Raw genomic sequence first — 13581 nt, forward strand, 5'->3', positions numbered from 1 at the left:
TAAATAAATGAAGTAGTTAGGCATATCAGTTTGGCGAAGAGCATCGCGCTTGCAGCCTCGCAAAATGGCTGAGCAAGAAGAGGACTTCAGTTCCTTGCCTCTACCAGATAGATTTGTCCATAAGGTGAGCCCTGCGATTTTCCTCCATTTTTTATTTTTAATATTGCCCCAACCACCCGGCAATTGGCTTGTTATTGGTATTGACATATGAATAAACATCGAAACATAGAATTGGAAAGTTAGAAAAGGAGGATATGAGGACGCTACAAAACAATTCGAGGTATCACCCGACGAGTCGGATCCCGTGTTTCGACCGTTCCTACAAGACCCAGGACTATGGAAGGGTGCCGTCGCCGATTCGAATGTAGCGGCGCAGCAGGAGGGTTTAAATGCGTACTGCGCCTTTTTGAAATATTCTGGAGTGCAAGGCTGCACGAGGTATGCATAGAATTCCGACGTATGCTGGAGTTGGGCCGGGAGACACGTTTGGAGACGGGCGAAGTACACTGACGCTGGAACTAGGACTCGTGGATCGACAATTGCTGCCATCACTGAAAAAGGTTTACCATCAACTCGACCTGCAGCGAAGGCCAGCGCATTGGAAGCCATTCTACTTTGTATAGAACTAGATAAGCCCGAGCCCGTTATCGAGGATCTAATGGCGGCGCTGTCACATAAACTCCCCAAAGTCATCGCACCGTCCCTCGCCGCACTGACAGCCGTATTTCACAATTATGGTTGCAAAGTTATCGAACCAAAGCCGGTATTAAAGGCTCTGCCTAAGGTTTTCGGTCACGCTGATAAGAATGTTCGAGCGGAGGCGACAAATCTAACTGCAGAGCTCTACAGATGGCTCAAAGACGCTATGAAACCGCTGTTCTGGGGAGAATTAAAGCCAGTACAACAACAGGATTTAGAAAAACTATTCGAAGCTATCAAGCAGGAGCCAGCGCCAAAGCAGCAGCGATTTACGCGAGCACAGCAAGAAGCTATGGCAGCAGCCAGCAGCCAGGCTGGTGGAGAGGGCGATGACGGCGCAGATGGGGGCGAAGAAGACGTCGATGATGCAGAGGTTGATGTTTTTGATCTTGCAGAAGCCGTCGATGTCTTGTCTCAGGCACCAAAGGACCTACATGAGAAGTTAGCGTCGTCGAAATGGAAGGACCGCAAAGAAGCGCTCGATGCACTTTTCGTCACAGCGAATGTTCCTAGGATAAAAGATGGGCCGTTTGACGAAGTAGTACGTGCGCTGGCGAAATGCATGAAGGATGCAAACGTTGCTGTTGTGACTGTGGCTGCCAATACGATAGAAGCTCTTGCTAAAGGCTTACGAAAAAGTTTCTCCAAATACAGGCCTACTGTTCTAGCTCCTATTATGGAACGCCTAAAGGAGAAAAAGCAGTCTGTTGCTGATGCGCTGGGTCATGCCTTGGATGCCGTTTTTGCTGCCACCAACCTTTCGGATTGTCTTGAAGATGTGTTAGAATTCCTTAAGCACAAAAATCCGCAAGTCAAACAGGAAACTCTGAGGTTTCTGATTCGATGTCTGAGAACAACGCGGGATGTTCCATCCAAACCAGAAGCAAAGTCGATAGCGGACGCTGCTACAAAATTACTAACAGAATCCAGCGAAGCTACTCGATCCGGCGGTGCTGAAATTTTGGGAACCTTGATGAAGATTATCGGCGAAAGGGCGATGAATCCCTATTTGGATGGGTTAGATGATATTCGGAAAACAAAGATAAAGGAATTTTTTGACACGGCAGAAGTCAAGGCTAAAGAACGTCCTAAACCTATCGTCGGGCCTCCCAAAGGTCTAGCCCTTCCCGGAGGGGCTAAGAAACCCGTTGCCAAACGGCCACCAGCTGCAGTTAAGAAGCCAGCACCCGCTGCGGCGCCCGCTGCGGCACCAGAAGAACCTACGCCGGCACCACCCACAGCCAAGAAGGCAATTCCGTCCAAGCTTGGCCTTCCCAAGGCTGCGGGAGCGGCGACACCTGGGGGTGGGCTTAAACTTCAAAGGAAGCTAGCTGGACCAGGAGGTGTGCCTGCATCGCCACGAAGGGTTGTCTCACCACCATTCGAGGAAAACCCCCCTCCTGTTGCCGCTGCTTCTGCTCCTACAGTGTCCAAATTCGGTATGGGTAATCGTGGACTTACTGGGCGTTCTCTGGGGAGGCCTGCACCTTCAAACTCAGAGCCTGCACCGCCGCCTCCTACTTCAATAAGCTCCGGAATGGCAGCAATTGAGCGAGCTGAATTAGAAGAGCTTCGACTTGAGAAAGAGAGATACTCTCGGATGGTAGAAAATTTGCAATCTGAGCGAACAAAACTGCTGTCCGAAATAAATGAACTTCAAAATCAAAACGCGCAGCTGATCGAAGACCACACAAGGGATGTGTTGAGCGTCAAAGCCAAAGAAACTCAACTGGTTCGAGCCAGGAGTGATGCAGAAGCGGCAGAACAAAATGTCCAGAAGCAGCAAAGGGAAATTGAGCGGTTGAAGCGGGAGCTGGCTCGGGCCGTGCGCGCCAGTGCAGCTAGCCCTCCAGCAACTATTCCCGATATGAGCCTGAATATGGGCCTGACTGATGGCGGAATATATCAGGACAACACAACCAATCATAACCACAACATGAACGGTCCACCATCTCGCTCTGCTCTGCATTTCGGCTCACGATTCGAAAGCGCACGACCTAGAAGCTTCATGTCTGCCAGCCCCAGTGAGGAAAAAGAGAACACCAACGGCCTCGAATCACCAGGTCTGAGTAGTACCGGTGGCGGTGGCGGGTATCCGGGGAGGAGAAAAATCAGTCCACCCGTTGGCTCTTCGTATTCTTCGGGTAGAGGAAGCCCGGGGAGGATGTCTGTTGGCGGTAGGACAGGGTCTAGCGGTGATGGACTGCCTGCATCCACTTCTGCTTCACAAGGCGGTGGTGAACCGGCGGAGAATTGGAAGCGTGCCGCCGAAGTTACTAGCCAGCTGAAGGCGAGGATTGAGCAGATGAAGGTGAGTAACATCGCTCGAAGCACCGCGCAGTTTTCAGCGCCCACCCAGATCGCCAAATCTGCGGTTGGGGAAACAACATCATTACCGGCCGGCTAACATGAATACTGTATTTTAATTTAGGCACGACAAGGTCTTTCTCGACCTGCACCTTCATAGCTCACTCCCCGCAACCCTCCGAGAAATTGATGACGCATATCCTCAGTGGACTGTTTTGCGTTATATAATACCTTTGTCTTGCCCTCACTGCGCCACTTTTCCTCCTCTAACGATTGTCCTTTCATCTACCTTCTTCGCGTTTTGCTTATTTACAGGGTGCTTGTCGGTCCCTTTGATGGACATTTTTTCAATACTCAATACCCCAAATACAATCAATTTCGAATGCTTTTTTTGTGGTGGTTTGTTTCCTTTTTTTCCTTTCTTCACTTCGTCTATTATATCATCTTCTTGCCTTTCCCTTTCATCTGGGCAAACTGCAAGTCCTTTGTTCCTTTTTTCACTATTCTGTCTTCGGTTCGGTAACTATTGAGGAATATTGAGGTAGGCGTACGAAAAGGGGGGGATGGTAACACAAGCGGAATCAAAATGATTTTGTTATATATATACATCTAACCTCCTTTCTCACTCACACCCTCACTTTTGCTTACAGATTAGGTCATTTTTTTATTATCTTTCCGGAAAGCGATTGGTCGGCTATTTTTGTGTGTTTTGACATTTTCTCTCTATCCCTTCTCCCAACCCCCCCCCCCCCCCCCCAGCCCCTCCTACTCTATTTTTTAAAAGTAGAGCAGTTCCTCTCTCCCTCATTTATCCTTTCCCCCTTCAAATTTACCGTCTTCCCCTCGTCTTCAAGTATCAATAGCGCTTGGTCGATTGTTTATATACTCCGCCACCGCGGGGGATTTTCTTTGGCTTTTCGTTAATTTTATCATTATCAATGTTATCTAATTTGAATGATCCGATGCACAGCTGTTCTTCCCTCATCTTTTACCCTCCTCCCTCTTCGGTGTCATTGACCGCCACGCGCTATTCTGTTGCTTGTGTAACATGATATTATTAATCGTTAATCTGACTATTCTTACTATAGAATTATGGTTCCTTTTTGCTCCTGTGTGAATAGGAGAGAACAGACAGAAGTGATGTATATGAATTGGGTAATAATAATATATATATAAAAGTTAGCATCGAACCGGAATTTGAGGCGAATTTTTGAGTTGTGAAATCAGATCAAAAAGTTGTGTGTTCCTCTCTACATATGTTAGTTTGAGTGGAAGCACTGTGGCCTTGGACTACATTTGACCATACCAATGCTTGTGTATAAAACATGGGACGTTCATCTTCCATTTCGGAATTATTTCGGTGCTAATAAATATATCAAGTGCGCCTGTCCGGGTATAACACCAATTATACATGCAAAAACAACAATGGAGATTGAAAGGGTAGATGCGGACAAAAAAGGTGACGTGTGTGGATGTTTCGTTCGATTTAGGAGCTAGTTACACGAAACTTTTTTGTGTCCTTTGCCTCTTTTCCAGGTCTAGCTATGGGTGTAAACTTGCGCCGCAACAAGTCACCTCAAGACTGAAAACACGCAGAGAGAGAAAATAAAACGCCTGTCTGCGGATTCCAGAATTCAACTCCGAACCGAATTAGTATTTGTGGTACTTAAATTTCTTTGTTTATCGTAAATATACTTTTTTGCTCTTTGGTCATGGGTTAAAAAAGTAGGGATGGGCAAGATAAAATGTTTAGATCTTGATGGCGTTTTCGATAGTCCTGCGCTTCTTGACTTGTCTGGCAACGGCCTTGGCACCCATGATACCTCCACCCCAGCGGCGCTTGCTCTCCTCGTATTTGTCGCTATAACCCTCTTTGATGGCGGAGATGAGTTTGGAGAGCTCTGTCTTGTCTTCTGAGCGGACCTCGGTCAGAGCAAGGACCGCAGCGGTCTGTTATGATGGAACACATTAGAACCAGCGAAATTACATTTAGTTCGAAGCTGATGTATTCGAGGAGCTGGCTTACCTTCTTGTGGACTACAGTTCCAAGTCTGGCCTTGCCTTTGATGATGGCATAGGGGACGCCCATCTTGCGGCAGAGAGCGGGAAGGAAAACAACAAGTTCAATAGGATCAACGTCGTTAGGGATGAGGACGAGGGAAGCCTTCTTGTTCTCGATCAGGCCGACAACGTGGTTGAGACCATACTTGACGGTATATGGCTTCTTGCTGACGTCCTCTTTCTTCTGGCCAGCCTGGACAGCAGTGGCCTCCTTGAGCAGACGCTCCTTCTTCTCAGCCTTGGATTCTGGACGGTACTTGTTGAGGAGTTTTAAGGTTTGAGCGGCGGTGTTGCGGTCCAAGGTGTTCTGGAATTGGGCGATCGCGGGGGGAACCTTGAGGCGAAGGTTCAAAATTTTCTTCTGTCGCTGGAGACGCACATACTCGGGCCACTTCACCATGCGCGAGAGGTTGCGCTTGGGCTGAATGTCTTGGCCAATGCCGAAGTTGCGGGGGCGCTTCTCGAGAAGAGGGTTCTACAAGCATTGGCTCAATTAGATTAGAATATATTATTTTATTGTTACCAAGATTGTGCCGACGTTTTTAACCACGTTCTTTGTGGGTAGGAATGAATTTTACATACCTTGGGAGCCTTCTTCGAGCCAGCCTTTCCCTGGGGGAAGGGGGCGGTAGCAACTTTCTTTCCGGTCTTGGGAGGCTGTCATTGAGAAAAGAAGACCATCAGCGAATATTGTTCACCAGATACTGTATCTTCTTTGAACTCTAGAGAGACGATGAGTTTGCATTTCTGCTTTGCCCATCGACTCAAGCCATATCATCGCCATTCCGCACATCCTTCTAGAGAGGACGCCGGATTGACGGAAAATTTACTTCATTGGGCTTGCAATGCTTGTCCGGACAATTAAGTCTATTTCAAGACACCGAAGAGGCCCAAGAAGGGGTCAAATATCATGTAGGAAGTGCAAAATCTTACCATTTTGTCGGTGTTGTCGTAACTTCGTTGGTTGACGGGGACGAGGAGAGGAATGACGAAGAGAAAACCAACTTTGGTGTTGAGGCTGGAAGTTGAATGTGCATAGCCCGGTTGAGTTTAGTGCAGGAAAATTAAGCGAGAATGAGGGTTGTCAAAATCACGGGGTTTGAACGCCGAATTGGCAGTTATGCGGGCGCTAGTTCGTAATAGGAAGCCCAGGTCTCTACCAGATTCCTACCAGGCTGGAGGAGATATGAACTGAAATAGTTGATATCTCCAGAGTAAGATACGTAGAAGAGACTAACAAATTGAGCTCGAAATATAGGAGAAAGAGAGAAAGTAATATACCCGCGAACCACCATTCGTCTATCTGGTATAATGATAAACCACCCAAACGCCAGCATGCTCTGCCCAAAAATATCAACCACAAAAAATGCAATAGCGTGAAACTTCGTAACTTAGATATAAAAAATACATTGTCTCTTTCCCTCACCTCCAAGGCACCCCTAGCCCTGGAATCCCCGCCCTACCAATTGCTCCACTCCCAGCCTCAGCGGTCCTCCGCTTCGCCTTTGACCCTTCCTGGCTCTTCACACCCTGCACGATCCGCTCAAGATTCGTCTCCAGTACAACCCCGCCAACGATCATTTCGCCAAGCACCGCATGCATGGTCTCAAATCCGAATATCAGATCCAACTCACACACGTTTTCGAAGAGGCGGTCGAGCGCCTCGACGAAGACTTGGATCAGGTCGATGAGGGCTAGTGGTGATTCTGTCGAAGTGGATATTAGGATGAATGATAAGGTGGCGTATGTTCGGTACGTTATTTGACTGGGGGCATCAGAGAAGCTGGTGGCGGGGGTGCTGGAGCTGGCGCCCTCGGCGAGGAGTGGGGGGAGCGGGAGGAAGTTGCAAGCGGAGGAGGGCCGTTGGGAGACGAGATTGTATATCTGAGCAATGAGGGATTGCTGTGTTTGGGTATCCTGGTAATAAGAGGGCATTAGCTAGATAACTGACAGATATTGAAGCGTCGATGAAGCCACAAGATGTGAATCTACAGCGGGTTGGCTAGCATACCAGTTGGGTATAGAATTTGGTTAATCGTGGCTGACCACTATTGTTAAAGACTAACACGGCATTGATCATGTTGTCTGATATAGTGATCCAGTGTCCTCAAATGGAGGTGGCATTTCACAGACAGCATGGATTGCGTTGGTGAAATGGATACGATGACGGAGCGTTTGACCTCGCGCTGTTTGCAGTGTTTGTCTGGTTTGCACTCTGTCAAAACGATAATCCGATATATTCCAACGCTTCAAATAAATAAATACTCCGTAAGGATTTCCGATTTCACAGCTCCACGCGAGCGATAGAAACGCCCAGTTGAAGAATCCTAATCCTAACACACACACACACACATATTCCCCAAAATATGTCACGTCTTCTAACTTCATAGAAACCTCCCTTTACCCCAACAATCACTCAAACCCCCAATCGACAAGAACGCGGAAACAAACCAACAAGCATGGCCGCCGCAAAATCCGCAGCCTCCATCGCAACCACCACAGCGAAAAACCTACTCAGGGCCACCGAACGCAAGCCAAAAATAACCCGCACTGGCCCCGCAACTGCCTCACCGCCCATCCAACTCCAACTGCACGACTACTGCTTCTACTATGACACAGCGCCCCCAACCCAACAACAACTCCAATATGGCGCGGACCTGTTCAGAGCCTCCAACCACTCGCCCATACAGATGTGGACGGCCAGCGAATTCCGCACGATCCCCATGTCCGATGTGCCCGAGGTGGTGTTCCTGGGTAGATCGAACGTGGGCAAATCATCCCTGCTGAATGCGATTATGGAGAAGGGCCTCTGTTTCACGTCGTCGAAGGTCGGGCGGACAAGGACACTGAATGCGTACGGGATCGGGGGCCGGAAAGACGGGGAGGCGAAGGTTGTTCTTGTTGATACGCCTGGCTACGGTAAGGGGAGCCACGAGGAGTGGGGGGAGGTGATTATGAAGTATTTGACGAAGCGGAGGCAGTGCGTCATCCCTCTCCGTATGCCAATTAAATATACATACAAATATATATGTATACAACACAAAGCGCTCCCGTTACTAACAAAAATATAAACCGCACCCAGACTTCGCCGCACCTTCGTCCTCCTCGACTCCCACCACGGCATAAAACCCGCCGACGCGGCCATCCTCTCCCTCCTCCGCTCCGCGGCCGTCCCACACCAAGTAATCCTCTCAAAGGCAGACTCGGTCCTCATCAAAGGCGGGCTGAAAAAGGGTGCCCGTGGCCTCCGTCCTGAACGCATAGAGGAGCTTGGCCGCTTCGCTGGCGGGATCCGCGCAAAGGTGCAGCCCGTCAGGAATGTGGCTGTTAGTAATAGCCAAAAGAAGAAGATAGAGAGGCGGCCGAATGGGAATATTTATGATGATAATAATGGTGATAATGATGCTGTGGGTGGCGGTGATGGTAACAAGCTGCCCGCGGAGCCTGCTGGGATGGAGCTGGGGATTCCGGCGCTCGGGGAAATCTTATCCTGTTCGACTAAGATGAAGAGTGGAGAGGGGTTTTTGGGGGTTGATGCGATTCGGTGGTCGATTCTTAGGGCGGCTGGATTGGGGATTGACATTGGGGAAAAGGGGGACCGGGTTGGTATGGGCATTGCGGATAGGCGCGGTGGAGGACTGGATGGTTAGCGAGGGTCATATTTCAATCTTGGTATTTAGAGCATAGAGCATGTTGGTTGGGGGTGTTATGGTTCTTGTAAAATATGAATGAGATGATAAGTCTTTGGTATGTATTTTTATTAGCAGGTCCAGATAGCATGGCGTTTGGTTTATGGAATTATATAAATTCCCCTTATGCCATCGTAGAGATATTAGATAATATCGTTCGGGTCTTCCATTTTGAGATATGTCGTACTTGATACATGGAAATTAACTTAAATCCGTCCCCTCCAACAAGAAAACAGCTTCGTACTGATATTACCCTAAGCAGATATTTTGAACATCTTATATGTAAGGAAGAGATCCCCTAATCATAGAGTATAAACGGAATAACAGTTGCAAATAAAGTATTGGCATTTGAAAGCTGGACAAAGCTGAGTAGGACGAAGCAAACGCTTGTATTTCATGCGTACGTGTGTGTATCGATATAAAAAACAACATTTTTGTTTCCCACAACTGTGCTGATTTCAGGCAAACGTCTCATATGAAGAAAGGAATAACATGAAATTAAAATAAAAACATGCCGAAGAGATGCTCGTTAAAGGGATGAATAAATATATTTTATGAGAAGTGGAATTCATAGGTATGTTATGTCTGGAGAAAAAAGAAGCAGAAGACATGCTAAACATTGTGACTAGATATACATGGCAGTTATCGTGAATCAGGCGAGGGGAAAAAATGGGAAGATGAAAATACAATGGAAAAAAATTGAAGAGTTTGGAATGAAGAAGGGTTTTTGCAAGAGAAAAGGAGGAAAGGGTCATTAGTCAAATATCGTGATAAAAAAAAGTGATAAGATGATAGAGTTGGTGCTTTACCCTGCCACCCAGGCGGGAGGTTCACTCCTGGTAGACTGCATATTGTGTTTAAGGGGAGAGAATACGACGCGGTAACATGGCAAGGCAAATTCTAAGTTTTGTAACGATGTCCCCGAAAAGATTTTTGTTTGTTACTCTCATTGTCTCTGAAGTGGTCGGGTAGTTAGGATCGGTATTTCGGGATTCAAGTAAATGGATGGCATTGAAGCCCTGGAAAATAAAATTCGAAGAACGACCGCAACAAGACCGAACAGTCATCATGCGGAAGTACATTGTCGACAAGAATGGATCGAGGGGGTAGCGGCCAATCGTATTATTTTCTTGTTCAAACTAGGTGCCAAATGAACGATAGGGCTATTGCTTAGATGTCTGAACTTCCGCGGTCCGCAAGACCTTCATCTTCTCCGGTCTCTTCCCCATTTCTATCAACGACGATACGCGTCCCGAGACGGTCAACAGGGATACGGTCGCGAGATGCGCCAAAGTCAAGTACCTGCGACATACGGGTCAGCCGATAGTTAAATAATTGGAAGAAGCGTTCGAAAAATAAGTAGCAAAAGGGCGGTCTGAAAAAATTACCTCAATATAGGTCAACCTGTTTCGCTGGACAGCGGCAACGCATCTCCTATCATTAAATTTAACTTGCCAAACTCCACTCAGATCGGTGAGTAGGTCTTTGATAAATTCTCCAGTCCGAGCGTCCCACATCTTCAAAGAACGATCAGAGCCAGAGATGACTTTCTGGTAGTCGTGTTGAAAGCAGGTGATGGCGCCGGTATGGCCGCTAAGTACACTCTGACAATGTCCATTTTCCGCATCCCAAATCCGCAGTGTGGAGTCAGCTGCGGCTGATACCAGCTTGTCTGAATGAAGGTCCAAAAGTCCCACAAGAGATGTGTGCCCTTCAAGGTTGTACAAAACTGCACCTGTTTCAAGGGACCAGATTTTAACCATGTTATCCATGGATCCACTGATGCAGCGGTTTCTTTTGTGATCCAACACCACGCTGTAAACTTTCAAGGTATGGCCTTGGAGGCGATGAAGCGCCTCGCCAGTTGATATTTTCCAGACTCTCACTGTACAGTCGTAGCTTCCACTAACCAGGGTATCGCCGTGGGCTGCAATAGCCCGCACAGAATGTTGATGACCAGTTAATGAACGAACAAAGTAGGGATTGTCAGCGTCAGAGCCGTTGTCGAAATAGCGCGGATCTCCCTTTTGAGGAAGTCGCCAAATCCGCAAGTTCGAATCCCGAGAGCCTGTTATGATCAACGGCTGTTTTGGCATCATGTTTGGCGTTCCATCCGGCAATTTTCCAATTGCAACAGGTAACAAGATCTGCAAACATCTGACAGTGGAGGTGTGTCCTTGGAAGACCTGGGTGCACTCAGCGGCTGCAATGTCCCACACACGGACCGATCTATCCGTAGATCCTGAAACAAGTGTATTGCCATGATACTCCAACGCCCATACACCTCCTTCATGGCCTTCAAGTGTAGCTCGTAACGCTCCGGTTTTGGTGTCATACACATTAATATTGGTATCATCGCTTCCAGTGAGAATCTTGTCTGTATCGAATTGTAGGCAAGTAACGACGTGACGGTCGTGAGCACGGAAAGCAATATGCATGGGTTTGACGTCGTCTCGCATCCATGTTTTATGAATTAGATGGTGTCTCTGATATAGAGATTTGTAGAGGTGCAAGCTTCGTAGGGATGGTAGCCCAACTTCAGGATACGGAACTGCCAATGCCGCGGCATTGGCTGCAGCGTACGGGCTCTCTGCAGCGATCAAGTTGTCCATCAAGCCGATAGGCTCTAGATGTTCAGGTTGAGCGGATACTCCAGACTTCCTCTTAGCCAGCTTTCGACTTGTAACCCTTGTTGTCGCTTTCCGTTTGGGTCGTCGGGAGCCGACCGACAAAGGACCCAGGCTCTGTCTCGTTTTCCGCGACGATAACCATGCCAAGGACGAGGTAGATTCAGAAGAGTTCTCGCTATCAGATTTAAGAGCAGTCTGAGAGCGAAGATCCTTTTCCTCATCCCCTGGATATGGACACTGCCATCCCCAGCCTTCCTCGATAGCACGATGTAGCTCTCCTCGCGGTAAAACATATCCAGCTGCCTCGAAGAGTTCTTTCCAGGACTTTTCATCCGAGTTAATGATGTGCCTCCATTTCTTCGAAACCTGCGAAGCTCGACACATAGTTTTAACGTCGAAGTACTTGACAATATTGAGACTGAGCTCCAGAGGGAGAAGAGCTAGGAAATCACATTTGAGAGCTGGATCGACGACGCCAACCACAAAGCGTAACGTCGGCTTTGGACATCTTCGCAACAGCTGGTACATCATGTAAGTTTTTAGCTTGTCCGGGATAGACTCAAAATAATCCAGCATCAAAGGCATATCCATCAATGACAAAGCCTGTGATGATGAAACAGCAGCATTAGCTACCCCTTTCCCAAAGTGGCCTTTGGCGAGCGCACATCCCGTAGTTCCCTTTTGCGCTTTTGAGCAGTGATCAAAACTAGAATCTGTGTCACTCGTTTGTTCTTCGAAAGAGGTATCAAGACTTTGAGCATTCAAAGCCATTATGGGGGAGAGACTCGGACTTGGAAGGCACATATCTTGGGCAGCAAGACTATCAACGGCCTTTAGGCGTCCAGCTGGAGCCTGAGTCGTCCTCGTGGTCGAATTTGCCGCTGAACAGCTTCTACGCGTCTGCCTCAATATAGGCTGCCCCACATTACTACCCAGCTGCTTCGAATTACAATTAATATTATCGTTTGTTATAGATCGACAAGAAAGCTCCTCAGTATTAAATCCAGCTCGGCGCTCAAACAGTGGAGATTTCTGGGCTTGGTGGCCCTTGTCTTTGTGCAAGTGTGGTAACGGACTCTGGAGTTTTTGGTTTTCTTCCGCCAAAGATTTGGGAGAATATTCGAAGGATGATTTTCCAAAAGAACCCAAACTGCAGATTCGTCGACGATAGCTCTGATCGCTACTCAAATTGAAGCTGTTGTGTTCTGTTTCTGGAGTAGTCAAACCAACTTCCTTGTTGAGTCGAGCAGCGTCCAGGTGTGACTGTGCATTGCGACGACGGTTGTTGGAGTCGGCCGCAAGAGCGGTGGAAGAACGCGTCCGTTTCATTTCATGAGAAGATTCGGGTAGAGAAATCGGAGATACTGGGCGTCGTCTCAGTCTTTGGCGTGGATCCTCTGCGGGACGTGAGCGTTTGGGTATGGAGGTTTTTCGCGAATCATAGGTTGATATAGACCGAATAAGACCATCAGATACTTTCAGGGCTTCGCTCTGCGCTTTCGACTATTCTGCACGTTAGAAAAGAGGGATGGTTTTTTGTTTCTTTCTTTCTTTGCTTTTTCGCGCATATAAAACGCAAAAATTCGGATAAGATTTGCTCATTCAAAATAAACAGAGGGACAGAGCCAAAAGGAAATCCTCACCTTTTCGAAAGTGTCTGCCGAATCCTCGGACTCATTGAAGACGATTGAGGTGTCACCAAGCTCAAAATGGATGTCTCTTATCGAATCAGGGGTGGGAGTAGCGGCTAGAGGGTAAATCTTGGGGTCAAGAAGTTTGGACGAACCGGGGCTTTTCATGACCAGTGGAGGGAAGTTCGTAGTGGTTGTTGTGGTTGTTGTAATGACGGTAGTTTGAGTGGTAGGAGCAAAGGAAAACTGGCCAACTGAGCTGTTTGGGGGAAGACGCTCGACACGATCTAGACGATCCATCTTCGTATCGTCGTTATCGGGGTGCTCGAAGCTAGATGAAAAGGATGTATATGGTACAGAGCGTTCAGGAGGAGACAGGACTGGCGAGAGAGACGCGTTCCGAGACCGAGTTATGCAACTGGCGTCTGTGGTATCGTTGGTGCTGGTAGGGGAGCGGGACATGGCCGTGATATCAGGAATCGAGATGGGTCGAGGTTTCCGGAGACTGTAAGGCTGTATCGATACTCAACGCATGAAGCTCCGACCCTCAACGGACTTGGGTTT

The 13581-nt window shown here is 47.9% G+C and overlaps 4 protein-coding genes across 4 annotated transcripts; 2 read left to right on the forward strand and 2 right to left on the reverse strand.

Annotated features, from left to right (window-relative positions):
- Nucleotides 1-64: 64 nt before the first annotated feature.
- On the forward strand, nt 65-3685 carry HCBG_02725 (spindle pole body component alp14; the record flags this gene model as incomplete). The annotated part of the gene is made up of 4 exons (XM_045429774.1): nt 65-124; nt 230-438; nt 523-3010; nt 3131-3685. 4 exons carry the CDS (start codon nt 65-67, stop codon nt 3164-3166), a joined length of 2793 nt encoding a protein of 930 aa, XP_045289669.1.
- A 520-nt stretch (nt 3686-4205) lies between these two features.
- Nucleotides 4206-7147, reverse strand: HCBG_02726 (60S ribosomal protein L7A; the record flags this gene model as incomplete). The annotated part of the gene is made up of 6 exons (XM_045429775.1): nt 4206-4956; nt 5033-5542; nt 5650-5724; nt 6001-6085; nt 6494-6984; nt 7079-7147. 6 exons carry the CDS (start codon nt 7145-7147, stop codon nt 4756-4758), a joined length of 1431 nt encoding a protein of 476 aa, XP_045289670.1.
- A 200-nt stretch (nt 7148-7347) lies between these two features.
- HCBG_02727 (GTP-binding protein) lies at nt 7348-8717 on the forward strand (the record flags this gene model as incomplete). The annotated part of the gene is made up of 2 exons (XM_045429776.1): nt 7348-8047; nt 8150-8717. 2 exons carry the CDS (start codon nt 7527-7529, stop codon nt 8715-8717), a joined length of 1089 nt encoding a protein of 362 aa, XP_045289671.1.
- Nucleotides 8718-9926: 1209 nt separating this feature from the next.
- HCBG_02728 (cell division control protein) lies at nt 9927-13317 on the reverse strand (the record flags this gene model as incomplete). Its single annotated transcript, XM_045429777.1, has 3 exons — nt 9927-10058; nt 10145-12889; nt 13030-13317. The coding sequence occupies 3 exons, from the start codon at nt 13315-13317 to the stop codon at nt 9927-9929; spliced, it is 3165 nt and encodes a 1054-aa protein (XP_045289672.1).
- Nucleotides 13318-13581: the final 264 nt, after the last annotated feature.

The sequence above is a fragment of the Histoplasma capsulatum genome (genome assembly GCF_000150115.1).
Source record: "Histoplasma capsulatum G186AR genomic scaffold supercont2.3, whole genome shotgun sequence".
NCBI lineage: Eukaryota > Fungi > Ascomycota > Eurotiomycetes > Onygenales > Ajellomycetaceae > Histoplasma > Histoplasma capsulatum.